This window comes from Puma concolor, chromosome C1, assembly GCF_028749965.1.
Source record: "Puma concolor isolate L17-30 chromosome C1, mPumCon1.1.hap2, whole genome shotgun sequence".
Lineage (NCBI taxonomy): Eukaryota > Metazoa > Chordata > Mammalia > Carnivora > Felidae > Puma > Puma concolor.
Genome location: NC_141674.1, coordinates 117,684,893 through 117,706,986, shown reverse-complemented (window position 1 = coordinate 117,706,986; position 22,094 = coordinate 117,684,893). Strand labels below are relative to the sequence as shown.

Genomic DNA, 22,094 nt, shown 5'->3' with positions numbered 1-22,094 from the left:
TTGTCTCCAAAGTCTCTAAAACACGGACAGGTCATATTAGAGAAGACAAATGTATTTAAAAAAATAAAGGAAAAAGGATTGGAACTTACTCTCTGTTGTGAATTCCACCGCAAACCAGGCCATGCAACAAAACAAATTCCATGTTAGTCTACAGTGAATTAATACCATTTTCATGCAGTTTTTTAAAAGACCTGAAAAGACTACAAACTGATCTCTGATATCTGATACTCTCCCCTCCCTCAATATGCCTTCGAAATACAGTATTGAGAGAAATTAACTGTACTGAAAAGTGTCAGTTTATTCCTGAAGGCTTTTCCTCCTTCCTTCCTTTCTCTTAAAAAAAAAAAAAGGTATTTTAACCATCATAATTCTATACTATTACTATTCATTATCTAGCACTCAACAAGTACTATTTGGATGTTGGAGGATGAGGGAGGAAAAACACTTGTGCACTGTATGACTCCAATTCAGATACTGCAAAGGAATATCTTTATAAGAAGATACTGTAAAAGTGATAATAGTCTTTATTGTAAAAAAGTATGGTATACAGTCCGCATAATTCTTATGCTGCCGTGCAGTCACTAACGCTGTCTAAGGTGAGATAAGAGTCCACAGTGGACTATCCTGGAACCAATTTCAGAGAGAGAAGTACCCTATTTGGCTAATGAGTCGTGCTCTACTGGGACAATCCAGCCATTATAGACCTGCTCAGTTCTAGCACAGCAGCTATTAACCACCAGGGGTCTCCGGTGAGACAGCTCAGAAATAACTCACTGAGCCCCAGGGATTCCTGACTTAGCTCAAAGGCAGCTAGCAAATATGAACTAAACTGAGACCTCCAAACTCACTGTACAAGAGCCTTCTGATGGAAACAAATTTCCTTCTTTATCCTCATATTCTGGTTCTGAATCAGCAATCTAGAGGTGACAGGTAATAGAAATTTCATCAATGCCCCATACCACCTAATACCCCTTATGCTGTAAGTCTTATGAATCTTATGCTTATGCTTAAAATCTTCCTGCTTTTAAACACTACCTTAGAGAAAAATCATGATAATTAGATCTTTGGATATCTGTGTGGCCCTAGAACCCAACCTTTTTTGAATTTTACGAATGTTGTTAATGTGGACTTTGCTGTGAGGATCATCACAGGACTTTTAAGACATGCTTCAAGACCAGGATGGAGGAAAAATGCTGTCCCCCAACTCGCCGCCCCCCCCCCCCCCCCCCCGTAGAGACCAGAGAACCCACACATTCATTCTCCTAGGCTCTCATGAGCATCTCAAAGGACAGGACCCATAGGTTGTTTCTGTCCTTTATCCAATCTTTAAACTTCCCCAATAAACTCATTCCCCCTATTTTCTTTCTCTAAAAGCACCCGACAGCCTCTAGGACTCCTCCCCAACTGATGGTATGTGCTTCAAATCTGGACTCCAAGTAAGCTTCTGTAGAGACCCCCTCTCAGCACCACTCCTAGAAAGGGCCTGGGTCACACTCAGTGTTGTTTCCCCCGCAGCAGGGATCCCCTCACGCTCAGCACTCTCCTTGGACCCCGGGAGTGTGGACACCTGCTAAATGGCCGCAGTTCTTAGGGACAGCAAGTTCTTAGGGACAGCAAGTTCTTAGGGACAGCAAATTCTATTTGGAGAAATAGTTTAACCTGGTTTTTCAATAAATCCGTTACATAAATGCTTCTATTTTTCTGTCCTGTCCTATATAGACACATTCTACGTGGGATACAAAAAAAAAAAAAAAAAAAAAAAAAAAAAAAAAAAAAATCATGTATTTGATTATCTTCTTTACTCTAAGTTAAAAAAAAAGGGGGCACTACATTATAATACAATGTTTTATTCTAGCACCACTGTTTGGCTAATAGGAGGCACCCAAAGTATCTGAATGAGTAAGAATACATCTGACTCTTTTCCATTAACTCTTAAAACATACTTTATCCAGCCCGAAGTTTTATGGACATTTTAAGTTCTCCAGAAGTCATTTTTAAAAGATATAACGGGGGGGGGGGGGGGGAAGGTGCCTGGGTGGCTCAGTTGGTTAAGCTTCCGACTCTTGATTTTGGCTCAGGTCATGATCTCACTATTCGTGAGACTGAGTCCCTGCTTGGGACCCTCTCTCCGTCTCTCTCAAAAAACAGAAACAAAAACAAACAAACAAACAAAAAAACAGCTTAAAAGATATAACATCAACTACTGCAGAAACTGGTGTTAAATTGGAAGGTCTAAACTGCACTATGGGGAACTGTCTCTCACTCTTAAGTAGTGTATTATACAGCTCACGTGGGCATGCAGGGGGGGCATCAGCAGGCAGGATTCCCACACTTACCTTGCTGTGAGGGTCAGCAAACATTCGAGTGAAGATCTCACACAGTCTTTTCAATTCTACTCGACTAGAGGAAATAAAATGGAAAGAAATGAACTTGGAATTTCATGAATCAACACTGAGATTAGTGACAGCTTTTGTTTTTTCTGTATTTTGAGAAGGGGGAGGCGTAGAGAGAGGGGGCGATTGAGAATCCCAAGCAGGCTCTACACTGTCAGCGCAGAGCCCAGTGTGGGGCTTGAATTCACAGACCATGAGATCACGACTTGAGCCGAAATGAAGAGTCGGAGGCTCACCGACTGAGCCACCCGTGCACCCTGTGACAGCTTTGTAAAAAATAATTTTTATGTTGGGGCGCCTGGGTGGCGCAGTCGGTTAAGCGTCCGACTTCAGCCAGGTCACGATCTCGCGGTCCGGGAGTTCGAGCCCCGCGTCAGGCTCTGGGCTGATGGCTCAGAGCCTGGAGCCTGTTTCCGATTCTGTGTCTCCCTCTCTCTCTGCCCCTCCCCCGTTCATGCTCTGTCTCTCTCTGTCCCAAAAATAAATAAACGTTGGAAAAAAAAAAATTAAAAAAAAAAATTTTTATGTAACAGGGACGCCTGGGTGGCTCAGTTGGTTGAGCTTCCACCTTTGGCTCAGGTCATGATCTCGTGGTTCATGGGTTCGAGTTCCACATGAGGCTCTGTGCTGACAGCTCAGAGCCTGGATCCTGCTTTGGATTCTGTGTCTCCCTCTCTCTCTGTCCCTCCCTTGCTCACACTCTGTCTCTCTCTCTAAAAATAAATAAACACTAAAATTAAAAAAATTTTTTTTAAATAATTTTTATATAACAAAGTTTTTTTCACAAATAAATTAACTTATTTAAGTCATGATGAAATTAAGTAGAAATATAAAATCATGATAGTTGGGCTCTCATCTGAAAACGAGGAAACAATCTTCCAGAGTGACTGCTGAAGTTCACACACATGGGGGAGGCAAAGCCATGAGCTAAACCCCACTCATTTGAGGTCTGTCTTCCACCTGCCACAGATGAAACTCAATGAGATAAACTAGGAAAAGCATGGTGGTTTGGGGTCAGACAGACCTGGATTTTAATCTCAGTTTTGCTACAAAGTACTCAGATGTCTTTAGATCTGTATCAAACAAATGACTACAGGGAGGGTTAAGGAGAGAACACACTTCCTTCCTACAGCTACTGAGACAAAGCAAATGTTCATTTCCTGTTAGTGCCCTTTTGCTTTTTCTTATCCTTATCTATACCACTGAGGCCCATTTTACTTCAAGGCTTGAGTATAAGGATCATCATCTTGCCCCCAAATTACCCCCTGAGTAATCCCCCTTCACACATACGAGACAGCCGGTTTGATGATCTACTTTAACATCAGTAACACAGTGCTCTAGATTAGACCAGTCCCAATCAATAGATTTCTAGAGATTATTCAACGGATACTTGGTCAACATTAACATATTAAGAAAGGGGACCACCAGATTAAGCAGATTCTGAGGAATCATCATCTCAATAAACCATCCTCATTTTGTTGTTGACAGCTCACTAGTGAATGTCAGAGGCTACCTGAATTTCAGAAGGCATAGGAAAAAGCTGCTCAAGACCTCTTCGTGACCAGAATGGAATAATGGGGGGCTGGGGGGAGGTAGGAGGACAGCACATAACAAGTCCGAATATGGCAGGGTTGAGTCTGACTGACTGGAGGGGCACACTTAACAGCATGAGGATTCATCAGCCAATGTTCACTTAGCTTCGCAGGGCCCACCTGTGACCATAAACTTACACACGTTCAAAATTTATCTTAGAAAAACTATCCAGGGGCACCTGGGTGGCTTAGTCGGTTAAGTGTCCAACTCTTGGTTTCGGCTCAGGTCATGATCTCACAGTTTGGGTGGGATTGAGCCCCAGGACTGGGCTCCACGCTGACAGCTGGGGGCCCACTTGGAATTCTCTCCCTCTCTCTCTCTCTCTCTCTCTCCGCCTTTTTCTGCCCCTCTTCCCGCATGTACGTGCTTGCTCTCTTTCTTTCTCGAAATAAACTTTAAAAAAAAATTATCCAAAGAATATACTGCATTTCATGGATTCTAACTTTCTCAAATTCTTCACGTTGTAACATTTCTATAATTTTCAGCTTTGTCTTACAATCAAAGACATATTAGTATTGCCATGGTTTAATAAGTAAGCATTTCTTCTTAGAGGGATGTAAAATAACGGTGCATCAATGGTGCCTTAGATTTGATGAAGTATGGTATAAACACATACTTTTTTGGTGTGTGTAATACAAGCTCATTTGAGAAAATTTATGAAACACAGAAACAAAGGCAAAAACAAAGTAATCACTTCTAGTGATAATACCGTTACAAGTTTCAAGTACTCTTAGTATGTCATTACTATACACATTTATAAGGTATATATGTGTTTGCATATTGAAACATTTTAGATGGAGACTGCTATCATTTTACCCACGATCCCAAAGTGTAATGAACCATATCAACCTGCAGAGTTGTTTGATTTTTTTACCTAAACTGCAAACTGTACCAAGATTTCTCAAACAACACCTACCTGATACATATGAACTGTAAGGGAACCAAATGTTTTACACACCTAATAAAGTACAGAGTATTTGCCAGAGGTTTCAAAGTCTCTGGAAGGCAAAGACCACGTCTTAGCCATCTTAGCACTCGTAGTGCCTGACCCTGAGCCTTGGAACTCTGGAAGGACTGCACGAATGGCAAGGAATCCATTTAAGGTGCTGATGAGCAGACCATGAGACTTAGAACTTGGCTCACAACCTCGGCCTCCTGTCCCCTCACCTCAGTGTTCTTTGGCTCTTCAGCAAGTTCTGCAGGCCGAGAAGCCCTTCTTTCCTTTCCGACCAGTTGGAACTGGCACAGTGGTTGAGAACTTCTGCTACGTCCTCGGTCTGCCGCAGATAGTGGGGAATGCCGCCGTTCCTGGAGCCGTACGAGCGCTCAGAGCAAACGCTTGAGGCATCGCTGTTGGCATCGTCATCAGAATACATCCCGTACGGCTCATACCTCCTCCTCACCGGCTTCTTCTGTCAGGTCCAACGGAGGTGGGAGTGACGGAGGAAGAAATGGGAAGGCGAAATGACCGCGAGTCACGCCAAACAAAATCGGCAACAGTTAATGGTAAAAAGATACACGCACGCACACGGGCACGCAGGCACGCACACAAGCACTGCACTTTCCTGTGCTTACAGATTAGAGAAATGAAAACAGAAAAGCAGACGTCCAGTCGGGATAGGATAACAAGCAGAGCAATCCACAGCAGAGACGAAAAGAGTACGGTCTCTAGTCCGGTGTGTGGACTTTGCAGTAAGACAGACTTGGGTGGTCAGCCTGCAGCCGCTGACGGGCTGAGGAAGCCCGGAAAGCCTCCTAACCTTCCTGCTTCACTCTCCCCATCTTTGAAATAACAGTAACGATACCTCTCACACGTTTGTTGCGAGGATATAACGGAAGGATATGCTAACTAACCTGGGCCAGCCCCTGCCACACCGCAAGTAAGTGTGCCCACCAGCCCCTTTCACAATCAAAAACAATAGATCTTGAGCACGGTCAATGGGAAAATTTGTTTGAATATTCATGCTTCCTTAAGAAAGTCTAAAACTGAAATGGCAGAGCAGAGTAGCCCCTGTCAAAGGATTCTTAAATTATCTGAACACAAATAGGCTTCCTGTAGATCCTTCATTTGTTTCTCTTACCCTGAATATAAAACTGGAAGTTAAACCCATAAATAATATAGCAACAGCTAGTAAACTGATAAAATACAATTTTCCCTAAAAGAAAAAAAAAAGTTATTGGCCAAAACCATACAAATGTAATCTTTTTTCTTTTTCTCCCCCCAAATGTAATTTTCTAATTAACACGGCTTGTCCATCCATCACAACTTGCTCGGGACAGTTCTGTCTTATGCCTCTTGTCCCAGCATAGTTATGAATAATCCCCCCTTTCACAATCATCCTTGTTAGGGTGGTAAATTACAAGATCATCTTATTTATGTATAAACTAGATCCATAAAATAAGAAAAATGTTGAATACATCCATCCATGAAATAAGAACATTAACAGTAGACACAAACTGGGTTAATAAAATAAAACACTGATAGGAGAAGGAGCAGAGCTTGACATAAAAAAACCAAAAACCAAAAACCAAAAATCAAAAACCAAAAAAAACCCAAAAAACAAAAAAGAACTAGAACAGATGAGAGAGGAGACTGATTCCATCGCTAACAACAGCTTCACTAGACTGGACAAATCATAATTCAGATCAGGATTTCTACATTATACTACACACTGTGTTGCTTTCACTAGCTCCTAAAGGAAATATACTTGCAACAGAAAAAAATGAAGTTGTAAAACAAAAGTTAAAGCACTGGTACCTTGCTCCTGGAGTCTCCTAACAGCTGTAGGCAGGAAAATATTGAAGGATGGGGAAAAAGCATAGAGAATTATGTCAGAAGCATATGTGGGGATTGTTCTTGCAACAAAAGTGTACAGCAAAACATATCTTAGCAAACCAAAAATACAGGTTAGCAAGCAATTCATATCAAGCGAATAATAACAAAGAACGCTTTCACAATGGCATCTCCTAGCCCTTCCTACACCTCCTAGAAACACCTTCTAGTACTTGCCATACTCCTTTGCTATGCTAAAAACTCCCCCCACCGCCGTGGTACATCTCTAAAGTCACTGTTAATTCTACCTATTCCCATGCTAGCTTCTGTCTGCCCTGGGGCTTCTATCCTGGGAAGCACATCTGTGTACCATTCCTGAGCTCTCTCTTCTGCAGCGGGTCACTCGGGGAGACCAGGCAGTTTGCACAAAGAGTAAATAAGGGCAGCCTGAGTGGGCTGACGGCTAGAGCTCACAGAAAAGCCCAAGCCAAGGAAAGCCCAAGCTCAAGTTCTCAAGTCCGACTCTGGCTCCTAGCACTTGGTGCACAGTCCCTTGCGCAGCTCTTTAAAGAGTGAGGGAGGGAACTCCCCCACCTTAACTGGAAGTCCCATTTAACTAAGGGTTTTGCACATCCATCATTCCCCGCCCCCCCCCCCCCCGACCTCCAAATAGGGTCCCTGAATAAGTAAGCGATTCCCAGTGCTGCAGCTTGGAAGGAAGAATCTCTTCCCAGAGTTCTGTTCCAGCTCATGACTCTGAAGTCAAAGCCATGGTTAAAGCAATTATCCTGAACTCCAGTACCTGCCAGGAAAAAAGCCCTTCTGCACAGAAGGCCGATGAATAGAGCTGGCCAGGCAGCCCCTGCTTACAGGAAAAGCATCGGGAGAGTGGCACACTGCTTGCTCACAGTCGCTTGTCAAAGCACTCTGACTGCGCAAGAATAAATGAGGGCGACACAGGAAGGGGTGAAAGCGAGAACCTGTGCAGCCAGGGGCTGTAACGGTTTGATCAGATGCAAAACACGGCTGGGTTTAAAACTTCTGGTTCTGAAACCAGATACTTTTTTCCCTTAGAAAGACAATGTATCTTAAAACAGCACAAGTAAGGCCAGAGATCAGACAGTTCTAAAGAAGATCTGCTTTAAATGCTGAGCACGTCAACTAGAATATGCTAGAGGCAGTGTCACTGCCAGTTGAAATGCATCTTTAGAAGGCAATCTGACCACAAGCTGATTCTACCAGGGAGTGTTTTGCTATAACCACAAACTGAAGGATCTCTAACTGCTTTATATTATTATTATTATTATATATTTTTAGAAACTACATTATACTGAGGCAAAAACATTCCACCAGCGCTTTATGTCCTCAGAGTCCATCGGCATTAACGTTTGGGAAAGTTCCCTTAACAAGGACTTAATGACTCATTTTAAAAGACGAAACAAATGTAAAATTGTATGGAACAACTAGTGTGGTCATCGAATAAGTGTGAGATTTTCAAACCACTCACACTGTTACCTACTATTATAATGATGTGTTTAGGCTATGCCATCAGAGCCTGTAAAGCAATAGAAGCCACAGAATGAAAAAAGGAAACGCTGAAGAAAAAAAAAAAAAAAACATGGAGAAAAAAGGGAAAAAGAAGCAGCCCAATGACATCAAAACTTCCTTGACATTGAAGAGCACAGAAGAAATACTTGATGCTAGTGTTTTCTGTAAGGCCAATCTTCACTTCTGTACAGGGATCCAAGTTTCAAAAGAAAGAGATAATAATACAAGTTTACACGTTATTTACACAGGGTGTACACAATATTTACACAATTCACACAGTGCCGGGGATGCCTGAGGACGCTGATTTGGAGGCGATCTTCTGTGAGGAAAATGGCGGATGAGTAAGTCAGAGAGACTGCACGCGCCGTGACTCTTACCAAAGCATCAGCGACAGCAGCTTCAAGGTCCGTACTCGTGCTCAAAACCCGCATGGCATTCACAGAGCCAGGTATTCTTCCTGCCTGGCCAAGCCCAAACCGGTCTATTCAAAAAACAAAACCAAAGATATGTCACTTTAATTCACATTTTCTCAGTTGTTTGCAGGGGCTCCTGCCTCTTCCCACCTACTGGACAGAGGCACTGGAAAGTCTCTAGCCACACAGAACTACACTTCCCTTGCAGTCCTAACTAGACCTGACTTGTTCACCAGCGGCAGAGGTCAAGCTGTTCGCGCTGAATGCTATCGTGCCACAAAGCGTCCTGACAACTGAAATGGCTCTTTAATGATGTTTTGTTTTGTCAAAGTGTTGAGACTTGGGAGAGAGGGGAGCTTATTCTAGAAGTGAGCTGGGCGGTGGCATTGACTCTTTTGATCTATTTAGCATTCCCTCTGGAGGCAAGTGGCCCTTATGTTCGGGTCAAACTAATTAGGGAGCTTTGTGGTTTGACAAGTGAGTTCTAATGCAATGTGTAATAAGAAGTTAAAATTTGAAACTAATGTGTTCAATTGATCTCTGCAAATTTTCGTCAGTGCTACTACTGTTTAACTGTTCTTATTAACTGAGCTCAATTAATTTTGGGTACTTGTTCATGATGCCTGTGTCACCAAAGGTTATTTAAACTTCATTTTATTCAAAGTCTTCAATGATCATCAGAAAAAGCTAGTATCTCCACTGCAAACCATTAATCACTCAGATAACATTAGTATAAAATTTTCCTGAGTCTCTCAAAGGATTTGAATTTCAAATGATAGTCTTTATACATGTAAACAAAATGGATACAATCCAAGGAATTTAAAACAAATTCCAGCAGTTTAATTATTTTAAGTTCCATTATGTTAAGGATCATGGACAAAGAAGGCAAACTTTTTACAAGTCCCATTATGTCAGGTGAGCAGCCTTCCTTGAGAGGTGCTGAGCTTGGAGCTACATACAACAGGAGAAAAGTTCATATAAAAATCATACTTCCTAAGTGTCTCACACCTATTTACTGGCAAACGTTTCTTATTTAAAACACTAACGTGTAAAAAAAAATCTTTGAAGAAAAATGTTAGATAAAAAAGTGCTTTCTTTTTATGAACAAATAAAACACTGTTTGGACTATATACAAACATATATATATATTCTCATAATGGAGCATTTAGGGGAAAAGGAAAGCTAAATCTGCTTTACATGAGTTGATCTTTCTTGTAAAGTGATATGTTTAAAACTCTGGATATGTAACGAGAGTTCTTTAGGAAACAAGAAGTTTCAAAGTGAGGTGTTCCTTAGCTCATTAAACATGTCAGTTTCAAAATTTTCACCTTCCAGCGCCACAGAAAGGGGAAAAAATTTAAACACTGCTAACCAAAACGTTATACACTCATGAATTTTTATAAAGAAACAAAAATTGTATGTTATACTATCCCCTTTTTTAATGTACTTGTTGGTCAGACTGCATGATGTCTTAAGTCATTATGTAAAAGATGATTAAATGTGCCATATAAGAGACCACAAAACAATAATATCTAGATGTCTCCCTGTGTGTGTGTGTGTGTGTGTGTGTGTGTGTGTGTGTGTGTGTGTGTATTATCAGTTGAAATATAAAACTCATGTAAATTTGAAATTTGCTGTGCATATAGTTTTATACATCATCTTTGTTCTTTTTTCCATTAAAAAAGGGTAGATAGTAAGGGATTTATGAGTAACAAAATGAAAGTAATTCAGTTATAAGCCATTTAAAAATTACCCAGCATAAACTTAAATAAAACGGACTCTAAAACAATTAAAAAACAAAAAGTATATCACATGCCAGCAATTCCTGCTCCAGGGATAATACTGATATTTTGCTTTTAGACACAAAATTAAAGCTGTAAGAACAATGCAATTACTTTGTGCTTCCCAGATGCATCCAGCTCCGCCATACAGTGACTGCACGTCACTGGATAGATGTCACAGATCATTTGAATTTCAAATCTGAGGGGGAAATGCTTGTCTGGATTTGAGCAAGGTTACAAGCCTTTTGTTTTCACCAGACCACAATCTCTTCTACGCTCTCACTGCTCTTGTGTTATCATGAAGCTCCGTTCCCCGAGACGGATGCGTGTGCCTGTGCCCTCATCTTCTGGAGGGTGTACCCAACAGAGTGTAAGTAATAAAATGCACAGCCCGCTTCACTTCGAGGAAGAACAGAGAAAGTAACTCCGTGAACGGGTGACAGTTGTCACCATCAACAGTCTGTGACTTAATACATACTGCCGTGCTCAGGTGAGGAACTCTGACTCAGGTCAGTAGGGACTGTTAGCGTATAAAAAGCCAGCACACTTACATATTTCTGTATGCTTACTTTTTGCCCCAAATGGCTAACCAGGGGATTTTTGGTATCGTTAAAGCGGGCTGGGATGAAACATTTGGGGACCACAGGCTGCAAAGGCTACCTTCGGCCTGACCTGATTATCTGAATCGTGACCTTGTTTTTCCGTAAGTTTTAGGACAGTATTTATACCTGTGAAATTATGTATTCTGTGACTTGGGACGTCTGGTAACTAGATAGTTCCTCCAGATCACCAGAACCTGACACTAATGATTAACATCAGTAATCACCACTTTCTGGGAGCAAAGACTTTGGAAATGCAAGACTGTTGGATGACACCCATACCCTATTTCCCCAAAGGGACTTTTCATGATACCTATTTTGGGTGCTTGTTCTCCTGAGGGAGGGACTAAAAAGAGGGGGAAGAAGCCCTTCCCCGTGTTTCTGTTTTGTTTTCACATAAACATGAGCACTGGAGAGATGATGTTGTCAAACAGGCGATAAAGCATCTACGGCCTATTAACAGAACCATAAACATTCAACAACGGAAAAAAACCAAAGCACACTGGGGAAAACAAACATGAAGTGCATACATGCCAAGTGCTAGGCGACACTGACGGAAACAAATGCTAGAATGAGCGTGAGACGGGACGTATGAAGAAGCCGAATCATGCAGTTAGCACTTGTTCACCTGACTGCCCAACAGACTCAGCAGTGGAGAGGGCACTAGTGGACCTGGAATGACGTCGAGAGGCTGCAGGTAAAAGGAACGGCAACACCCACAGGATTAACACACGAGTACCCGACACAGAAAATGCCACAGTCTGAAGGAAACGCAGGGACTGCTCCCAACAAGGCCATGTTTTCTCATGAACGGAAATGGCGCTGGAGATGAATGGATAGCAAGTGCCGATCCCCAAGCTCCGCGGCAGCCTGCTGGCTCTCACACGGCTGTTACACACACAGGCACAACGAAGGCACTGTCTGCGGTGCCTAAGCTCAGACTCCACGTTTATATTCGCACCGCGAAGCCTCAGTCAGCCGTTATGGAAGTATGCAACATGAAGGACGTCAGGAGTCACAGAGCACCGTCTATACCCGGTGGAGCATCAGGAGAATGGATTATTTACTCAGCTCACAAGATGCCTCATCGGTACATGATGCATATGCGACCATGCACCAAACACAAAAGCATAAAGGTTCATAACGTTATTTGAACAGAAATGGAAGGAAGTCACAAGAGAGGGGGCTCAACAAATGAAATCCTGTGTTCCCCCAATTTTTGCTGTTTTTCTGCACAAAAATCCTAACGATTAACGAACTTGTCGTTTCACTGATGGGAATTTAGTCGGAACGGTTTTAAGGAGCTTTCTTGGCGAGGCATTGGCAGTACCCTGGCTAACCGCGCACCAGCTCCGCACGACAGCCGGGGGCGAGTCCTGCTTTGGTCACAACCAGCGGGACGACCTTGGGCGAAGCTCTACATCTCTGTGTCTCAGCTTCCGCATCTGGAAATGTGCTAAAAAGGGTACGTACCTCTTGGGAGTAGAGACGGGTGCGAGAGATCTTATATAAGGCACTTAAGGCAGTGCCGGGCACTGAGTAAAATGGTGGTAGCGGTAGCAGTGGGGGCTGGTACGCTGCTGGTGCTGGCGGTGGCAGCGATGGTTACGAGTAAACTGCGACTTACATGTCTACGTCAAATATCACTTGATTAGCAGATATTCACGAGCGAATTAATTCAGCAATTGGAGGAATTACATGCTCAACTCCGTCTTCACATAGAGAGAATAACTCTCAGAAATGACGATGAAACTGACTTGGTTCGAATCACCAATTTCTGGAGCAGAGTGCCATGCAGTATATGGTTCCTTACCTCAGGGAAAAAACCCCAAGAGATAACACGCTTACACTCCTTACTCTGAAAGGAACCCGGTGGTTGCATCATGGGAAATTCCCAGGTTTGACAAACAAAGTACTACCCAGCAGTGCTACCACTTCTCACCTATGCTAACAGAGTGCAGTATCCTGTGCACGTGAACACTTCCGTCTCGTTGTAAAATACCAAAACCTCAAACTCTTGGACAGAATTTAAAAAAAAAATTTTTTTTTTAAAGTAATCTCCACACCCAACACAGGGATCAAACTCACGACCCCGAGATTGTGTCACATGCTCTACCGACTGAGCCAGCCAGGCGCCCCCATAATTTTATTTTTTTAAGCTCATGTCACTTGATGAAAATGCACGTATCTTCGTAAGTGGTACGAGTGGTATCAAATAGCAAAAGCTACCTCGTGGATAAGGACAAATTTCTACCAGCTCACAAAAAGGGAATTTCTAATTCCTCAGGATGCACAAAAATAAATTGGCAATCTCTAAAACACATATAAAATAATCACTTTCCTTAAACAAACAAACTGGCAAAATACTTTTTAAGACTGAAGCATACCATTTACTGTGCAACATTAATCAGTGCCATATCCTGGTAGTTTAAACTGGAAATACCTTTTAAGCAACGCCTGAAGGTTGCTTAGAAAGTCGTCCTTTGGTTCTGTTTCAACAGGCTATTCTACAGTAAATCTGTCATGGAATGAATCCTTTGTTCTCAAGTGAACACCCAACAATGGAATCCGAGGTGGACCCTCTTACAATCAGAGCCTGATTTACAGCTGAGCCCTTACTTTCATTTTGATATTGTCACTGTAACCACAGAAACATCCTTATTAAAATGGTCCAAGATAACTTTATAACAAAAAAAAAAGCAAACTTAAAACCAGTATATAATCACCAAACTGTAATTATTTTCACACACACCCCCCCACCGACCTTTTTTGAAACAAAACCTGGCTATATAAACTGACCCAAAGGGGCACTAACACAAAAATCTCACTAATTTACAGAGAGGGTGGGAAACAATTATTAACGTGAATAAGAAGGAAACTTCATATTGTCTAAAGGGCACAGTGAGCTCCGCTGGACACCACCTTCAGGGACTGAGCTATGAATTCCCATGGCTTAACTCCAAACCTGGAAATCGTAATGGAGAAACATTACCGGACACTTTCTCTGTGCTTAAGCCTGGAGAGAAAGTATTTAATACACTTCCGAGGAACAAATGAAAGACGCTAAATTATCAGAACTTTCAAATGAGGCAAGGGAGCAGCCAAGCTTTGAAGTCAGACTGGATTCAAAACCTAGCTCCACCATTTAGCTGTGTGACCTGGACAGCTGGCTTACTCTCCCTCAGTCTCTACTCTGTCATTCATAAAAAAGGGATAATGGTAACACCCGTCCCAGAGTGTGAACAGGTACCTGCTCAGATGGGGGGCCGTGCGCATGAGGACCGCTCTTGTTCTTGCTGGGTAAAAGTTTTACAGACAGATTTACCCCAAGGAGGAAAAGAGGGCATGCCTACAAACTCAGCTGACAAGATGTTAACTCTGCCCTGACCAACAGAAAGCACGTGCTGATGCTAGTTTGTTAGGAAAGGGAAACGCCTCATCCACATCTTCTGTCCTGGTAGGAGCGACTGCACATTTCACCCTTCTGGGTTGTCACCAAGACCCTTATGCAGATCAATTTCACCAAAGAAAGTGAAAACCAAACTGGATCACTCAAGTACTCAGGGTTCAATTAGGAACTCAAGAATTCAGCACACCTTGCCTGGTCCACTGACCACATCCTGGATTACAAAGGCTGCTTCCGTGGACAGTAACAAAAATACCAGTGCATATAGGAAAGAAAAACACGGAACTGCCTCTAAGAGACCCAATAACCAATAAGCAGATTGAATTGTTCACTTATAGAACAGGTTGTTTAGAAGGCCAAATAGTCAGCAAGGACGCAGAGATATACAGCCTTAACTTAAAAGGAAAAATCACCAGTTCATTCAGAAAAAAAATCATCACTGCTGCCCCTGATTTGTTGAGAATTCTGTTCTGCTGCTTCAGATTGCTGTGGAGTAGCTGGTGTGTTCAAGGTGAGTCGCTCCACTTGGGATCTCATGCTAATCAGGTAGACTATCTCACAAAGGCGTCTTCTCACTAAGTCAAGTGACCCATGTGGCCTGGCTTTAAGTTCATAAAGGACAACAGGTCATAAGGAAGTATTATTGCTACTGATGCGATAAAAGGATATTAGAAAGAAGTGTATGACATCAGGAGAAGAACGAGGCAAATATTAAGACTGTGTGCTTTTGATCTATCATCCAGCTTCTGGAGTGACATTTTTTATATTTGAAAGACCTAATGTCTAATGTTACATAATTAGAGTCAAAATAACAGACTGCTGCAGTCCACAATTCCATATAACAACGTCAGGCCTAGGCCTAATCTTATAATTTCCACCTGTCATGCTTATCAGGAGGAAAATATACAGCTTTACAGCAATTAATGTGGCGAAGAACTGAAACACAGTTACTGGATAATACAAAATGTTTTTTTTGCAAACGTATGTGCTCTTTCTAGAGGTCTTGGGGGATTAATAATTTGCACTAGGTAAAAATAGATGTCCATTTTAGACTACTGAGCCTGAAAAGAAAAGGCAAACACAGTATTTCATAAAGGAAATATGTTTCTCTTTTGTCTGTTTTTCTCGAATCCTAAAAACTGTGAAAATACAAATTCTGGCTGTAAGAGAGACGGAGCGTTGTGGACAAGCAGCCCCAAACTGGCACGTGGCTCGTGACCCGAGATAAGGTACTGACACCACCTTATGGCGACCAACTGTTGTAAATTCCTGCCCTGGGATGGCATCAGGTCACAGACATTGCATAGCCTATTGAGCCCAGGAAGAATGAAAATCTCTGATTAACAATAAACGTTGTAAAGTCGTACACTGTGCTGTACACATAAGCAGTTTATCAAAAAGCTACTGTGGGCTTGCTTTAAAGAAAGCACTGAAATGACTCGCTTAGCCAAGGCATGGCTAGTACCTTCTGCCACAAGGCTTTTTAGATTAATATTATCAGCCCTAAACTGAGCACATTTCATTTCCTAGACATTCTCATGATTTTAATTTTTTTCCGTCTTTGAACTGAATCACGTGTGTCCTGACCTTTGGTGAAATTAAACACAAACTGTCGAAATACAAGGACAGAGGATAAATTTTGGATTAACTCTACTGTTAAGAAGCAACTGACTTTGGCTAAGCGTCCCCTTAGGTTAGAAGTGACCACAAGATGGGCTTGCCTGTCTGCCAACCTGGATGCTGGCAGGTGGTCACAAATGGCAACAGTACAGAGTGAAGTGGTGTTTTTTTCCTCCCATATATAAAAACTGGAAACTGCCAAAATTCAAGCATGCAGAGGGGGGCAACAGAGGGTAACTAGGGAGGAGGAAAGAAAGAAGAAAGGACCACAAGGACAGGAGAGGAAGGACAGCAGGTCATTCCGCCTCGCAGTGTGTGGGACAAGCATTGGGAGCAGGGCAAGGAACTCTGCTCTGAGAGCCAGCGCCTACGTGTACTCACCGAGTGGAGGAAAGCCCCGAGCGGGGCTCGTATCGCGGCTGCTCTCACAGCTGGTATTGCGGCTGCACCCCTGACTCATGCTGGGTCGAGGGATACGGCTGCTCCGTGCTAGTGTGCAGCATGAGGGGTTTCAGAGAAGGTGAAGAAGTTTAATGAAGACAGAAAAACTCACAAAACGTCAGTTACATTCCGTTAACGTAATCATGACATTGCCCGCGCCGGGGGTTCGTCGTTGAGGACTCTCCCCGCTGAGGCCTCACTGACTCGCGTGCTGACAACAGGAGAGGGTCTGTGTAAAAACTCGATTATGCTCAATGCTTCGGAAAGCTGTGGGGTTTTTAATGGAGGTGAAATAACACCTAAATGTAAGAAATGAAAAGAAAGCTTTCCAAAGAACAATCAGGAAATACAAGGTCAAAAGCGTTTCAGAAAATGATCATTTTTTACAGCTTTAGCCAACTTCTCATCAAGATGATAAAAGACTAAAGCCATTTTCATATACGCTCTGTTGTTAGAAAGATAATTTACTTTGGGTTAAAAAGCAGAATAAAGGCTCTGGTCACTGAAATACATGAACTTACCTAATTAAAAGGAAGGGGGCTCATCTTTCTAGCCTGGGCTTCTTTACAAAGAGAAGTCCTAAGGACTGACTCAGCTGGAGAACCTGCCCACTCCAAGTAAGTATCTAGATGCTTCCAACATACTTAATTATCTAAACCAGCATAAACAAAGGGTTGGGATTGCTATCCCTTTATTTACTGGTCCCAACATTTAATCTCTGCTTTTTCTATGGGAACCCAAACAGGTTTGCCTGTGGTCCCCTACTCAAGCACTCTTATCCGGCACGCCTTACACATGAGTCGACAGCATGTGAACTACAATCCCAATATTCGTGCTAAAAGATCCCCCCACTGACCTAAGAACAGCCAATTACTGTATGATTATCCACGGATAACTTTATTATACTCATTCGTTATACTGCAATAAAATCATCTGTGGATAATGGATTAACAATGACTGTATTGTCACGTTATAAAATGCTGAGAAGACAGAGTCACATGAATAACTGAAGGTCTAACATAACTGGGCGGTAAAGCTCAGAGAAGACCATGATGTTTTTGGTTTTTAATTTAACTTGAGGAACAAAGACACAACTGGCAAAATACTCAGAAATGATCCTGCTTACTGAATGTGGGGACAATAAATCTGTCCATCTTGAGTGGGTCTACAATTCTGGGCTGGACAGAAATGTCTTCCCGAAAACTTTGGAAAAAATAAACTTGATTCACTGATGTAAAAGCAGCCATGTTTATTACATCGTAATGAGGATGGCCTATGATTTCAGAGCCAAGGTGGATTTACTACATGAGCAAACTGGAACAAGAACGTCTTACAAACCAGAATCATTAAATTCCTTGACAAAGGAGAACACGGAAGTGAGAAACCAAACCAGCTCCCCACTGTGGTCTCTGTTCAGTGCTAGAGTTGAACCAGACCCTACGGTTATGTGACAGACGGCCCAACGCTTGGTCTGCACTGGCAAGCAAGGAAAAACTCAAGCGCAGGAGTGCAATCTGAGCAAATCCGTCAAGACGGGCCTCATGTGGGACTCGCCAGTGCTTCCTACATTCTCCTTCATTTTGCCACAGTGACGTGGAGGCACTCAAAGTAGCAGTGACTATTTGATCAACAGATTCTTCCTGATAGTTCTAAACCAGCTCATGGCACATGGCCTGAATGTTAAAAGCCTCAAAAAACGAGGGAGCACCCACTGATACCAACACATGGGAAGTCGCCTAGAACCTATGAAGAAATGTTGCTTATCCCTAAGAGGATCAATACCACATCCAATTTGTGAAATGACCTCCCTGGTCCAGCCACTTTGCCTCTCCTGTCTCAGCTGCCCCCCCTAGGAATGGTGAAGAAAGAACCCAATCAATTAAATGAGAAGGGTACTGTGACATAAGGTACCTACATCAGCACCTCCGAGTTCCTTGCTGAAAGGCATCGAAAATCTTATCTTATTCCACCACCCACTCCAAAACAAATAATCAAAAACAATAAAAACAGTCCTGATGGTGTTTCACACATGCACACACTTAAGTTGAGCATTTTCTTATGGTTCTTGACTGATTACTTGTTACTCTGCTTCCACTCCCTTCCTTCAATTAATGCACATGTTAGAACAATGGGAAATCCCTGCTCTCTCCCAGGCTGAGCCTGCTTTGTGAAGGCAAAAAAGATCATGAAAAGGGATAAGCAGACATGCTCAGAAACAATAATCTGCATAATTCTTAACAAGGTTTACCCTCTTACTATTTCAGCCAGAGAAAGTTAAGTCACCCATTCGTGCTGACTGGCTTCTTCAACATAGGCCAGTAGTAACATATACAGAAAGAATTCTGTTTACAATTTTCTAAACATCTGCCCACAGTTGCCCCATGCGTCATTAACGAGTATCAGTGATGACAGCAATAGTTCAAATGCTGGGTAATTTAAAACACGAGAGGAGTAACGCCTACTTCTAATACCATTTCCAAAGACCACTCTACCCGGAGGATTTTAAGAAGTATATCCATAAATGATTTTTATAAAGCCAATTAACTAGGTGGTCAAAGCTAAAAAACAACATACCAAATTAACCTCATTAGGGAGTGCCAAAACTGTTCTCTGGGAGAATATGTGATGTGAAGGCATAACAGAAGAGGGAGAGATGATGAAGAGACGCTTGCTGTGTGACTTTCTGGAAGCAGTATTCTTAGGTGGTTCTGTGGTGCTGTGCTTACAGGAAAGGCCAGGAAGCCTTGAAAACCCATTTGATGGGCTTTCATTTCTTAAGAGACACTATACTTCTGTACAGTTTTCAGGGAATCCTGACTTCTGCCCTTTAAGGCAGAGATGAGTCCTACCAGAACTCCCATCAAAAGCAAAAGTCCAAGAGGAATAATGAGAACTACCCTGAAGTACGTCTATAGTCTGTTATTTTCATGTTTTGGTCTTGCACACAGGAGTCTAACTTAACAGGGGACACTGACACCTGTAAATTTTTGTTTTCAAAATATTTTTAACCAGAAAATCTGAAAACATTTTAAATGTATATCCACAGGATGTAAGCTACCAACAATCAAAAGTTTTTATTGCCTTCTCAAGACATGAGTGGAAGGAAACTAAGCTTCCAAAATATAATTGCTATAGATATTACCTATTTGTACGACTTTATTATTAAAAAAATTTTTTTAACGTTTATTTATTTTTGAGACAATGCGAGAGACAGAGTACAAGCAGCGGAGGGGCAGACAGAGGGACACACAGAATCTGAAGCAGGTTCCAGGCTCTGAGCTGTCAGCACAGAGCCCGACATGGGGCTCAAGCTCACGAACTGTGAGATCATGACCTGCGCCGAAGTCGGACGCTTAACCGACTGAGCCACTCAGGCACTCCATTGTACAACTTTATTATCCATCAAAAACGGAGTAAAACTCCAAAATGAAACAATTTATAATCTATTCTATTTGGCTGAACAGTTTGTGAAGGAATAAATTGCCAAGAAAAAAGAGAGCAGCAGGGTTTTATTCTGTTTCTTGGTTATATAACAGGAATTACATCCTGTTTTGCTTAAGAAACCTTACATGCTGAAGAAGAAGATATTTGGTGTCATTTTTACCACAGATGAAGCATAGCTGAACCAAACGTAATTTGTAGATAATTTGTAGAATTAATTCTCAGTGCAAATTCCAAGCCTAGTTTAGCAATGATTAAAAATACTAGTTGGTTTGGGCACAAAAGGAAATACTCTTAAAAGATGCTTACCCTTTTTCTCTAAGTATTTCTATTTAAAGTTGCTATACAATGAACCAAATGTTTATAGACACATAGGCATACACCCACTACTGACTAAATGATCACAACAGTGGACAATCTACTGCTAAAGATACTAATATATGCGACACCGCATAAAATGGAATCTCTCAGCAGTACTATAGGAAGAAGTGGAAAGATTTACTCATTTATCTCCCTTTGTATCTATGTATGTTCTCACCATGTACAGAAATTTAAATAAAATACCTTTTTAAGTCAGAATGACATATATGACCTCTAAGCTTTACACATAACTACTCCCCCTTAATGGGCATCAAGGTGAGAACTTTCTTCAAAATATTGTTTCAAAAAAGAACTCTTCAGAAGAAAATAGGTTCCTATTCAGTTTTTACTAATGGATGATGTTTCACAGTACCTCTTGTAAATGCTTATTAAGTGTTGTCTTTTCAACTATCCATAACACAAAATTCATAGTTAAAACCATGAAATACCAGGTCCTAGAGTTATGTCAGACAACCTAGGGTGGCTTCTTTCCCAATTTCAGGAAGAAGGTAAAAATGGCACCTTTAATAATATGAAAAGTAAAATCCCGAAAAAGCAAAGAATTTTTAAAAGGATGAAACTACTCTGGATTGCCAAGAGACATTCTATACATTTAATTAACTACTGAAAAAGGACAGCCAAAACCTCACCACCAGGTATGAAATCAAATGCATTTTCCAAACAAAACTAGATCCAAACATACATGTTACAGCCTCAAATCTGAAATTTAGACATTCCAGTCATGATATTTTCTCTGGTTGTATCCATGTAACTTGTAATCACTGGATCCAAATAATCTGTCAGCTCAGGGACCATGCTATGTAACACCCAACAGAAAGCTGAGATCATGTACAATTAACAAAACCACTGCTTGAATACGTTTCAAATTTGCTTTGGAAATGTTAGTCAAACCAACTCCTACCCATTCCACTTCTTAAATATGTGGCCCTGCCTTCTTGTAGCTCAGGCGGCCTGTAAGGACTTTCATGAGCTGGACCCTCCCAGCCCACCTGCCCTCCTCTTGCACTCACCCTGACCAACTCCCTTTGCTGTAGCCAAATGAACGACCTGTGCCTCTCACAGCCCATTATGCTCCCTCCCATCTCACTGTTCCGGCACACGCTCCTGTCTGCCCTAGAACACCCTTCTCCTCATCTCTGTCCCCCGCCTAATCTTACCTTACTCACCATCAAAATGACCTATTCTGGGAAGCCTCTCCTAGCAGGCAATCTGGGAGAAGTGGGGCAGACAAGGGCACTCCGTTTCTGTGGTCCCAGAGCAGGGCAGACAAGACACTCCATTTCTGTGGCCCCAGAGCACTATGTCACAGTATCTACTGTACTGTCTCTCACGTTTCCACCCTTAGGACCACAAGTTCTTCGAAGTCAGAAGCTACATCTATTTTATCTTCTGATCCTAAGGTGTAATAAAGTGCCTGGTGCATCACAGGAAACGTTCACGTGAAAGTTGCTGATGAGATAAATGAGAACAAGAAGCCGACAGGACTTAAGAATACAGCAGTACTCTGATTTCACATTAATAGATTTTTATCCTTAGAAAGCAGGTAGAAATATAAGAAAGAGTATAAACATAAATTTCTCATAATATATTACAAAAGACTTCTTAGTACTAAATAGGTGGTGTATAATTTAGATTTGAATAGAATAACAGGTCTCTAAGCTGCTGAGAGTAATTCACGTAATTCTACTCATTGTCACAGAGAAAC

The 22,094-nt window shown here is 41.9% G+C and overlaps 1 protein-coding gene across 35 annotated transcripts in view; it reads right to left on the bottom strand.

The window, feature by feature from the left end:
- CLASP1 (cytoplasmic linker associated protein 1) overlaps nt 1-22,094 on the bottom strand; it is a 275,809-nt gene that overhangs the window by 62,430 nt on the left and 191,285 nt on the right. For 11 of the 35 annotated variants that reach the window (XM_086718350.1, XM_086718354.1, XM_086718352.1 and 8 more), the window contains 6 exons: nt 16,508-16,615; nt 11,729-11,791; nt 8,685-8,788; nt 6,745-6,768; nt 5,154-5,398; nt 2,337-2,400 (listed from right to left, as the gene is read on the bottom strand). In XM_086718350.1, the coding sequence (XP_086574476.1) occupies nt 2,337-2,400; nt 5,154-5,398; nt 6,745-6,768; nt 8,685-8,788; nt 11,729-11,791; nt 16,508-16,615 (608 nt within the window). Of the gene's footprint in view, nt 1-89; nt 93-848; nt 918-2,336; nt 2,401-5,153; nt 5,399-6,744; nt 6,769-8,684; nt 8,789-11,728; nt 11,792-16,507; nt 16,616-22,094 lie in introns of all 35 variants that reach the window. The other 24 variants (XM_086718365.1, XM_086718368.1, XM_086718367.1 and 21 more) reach the window with 6 other exon arrangements.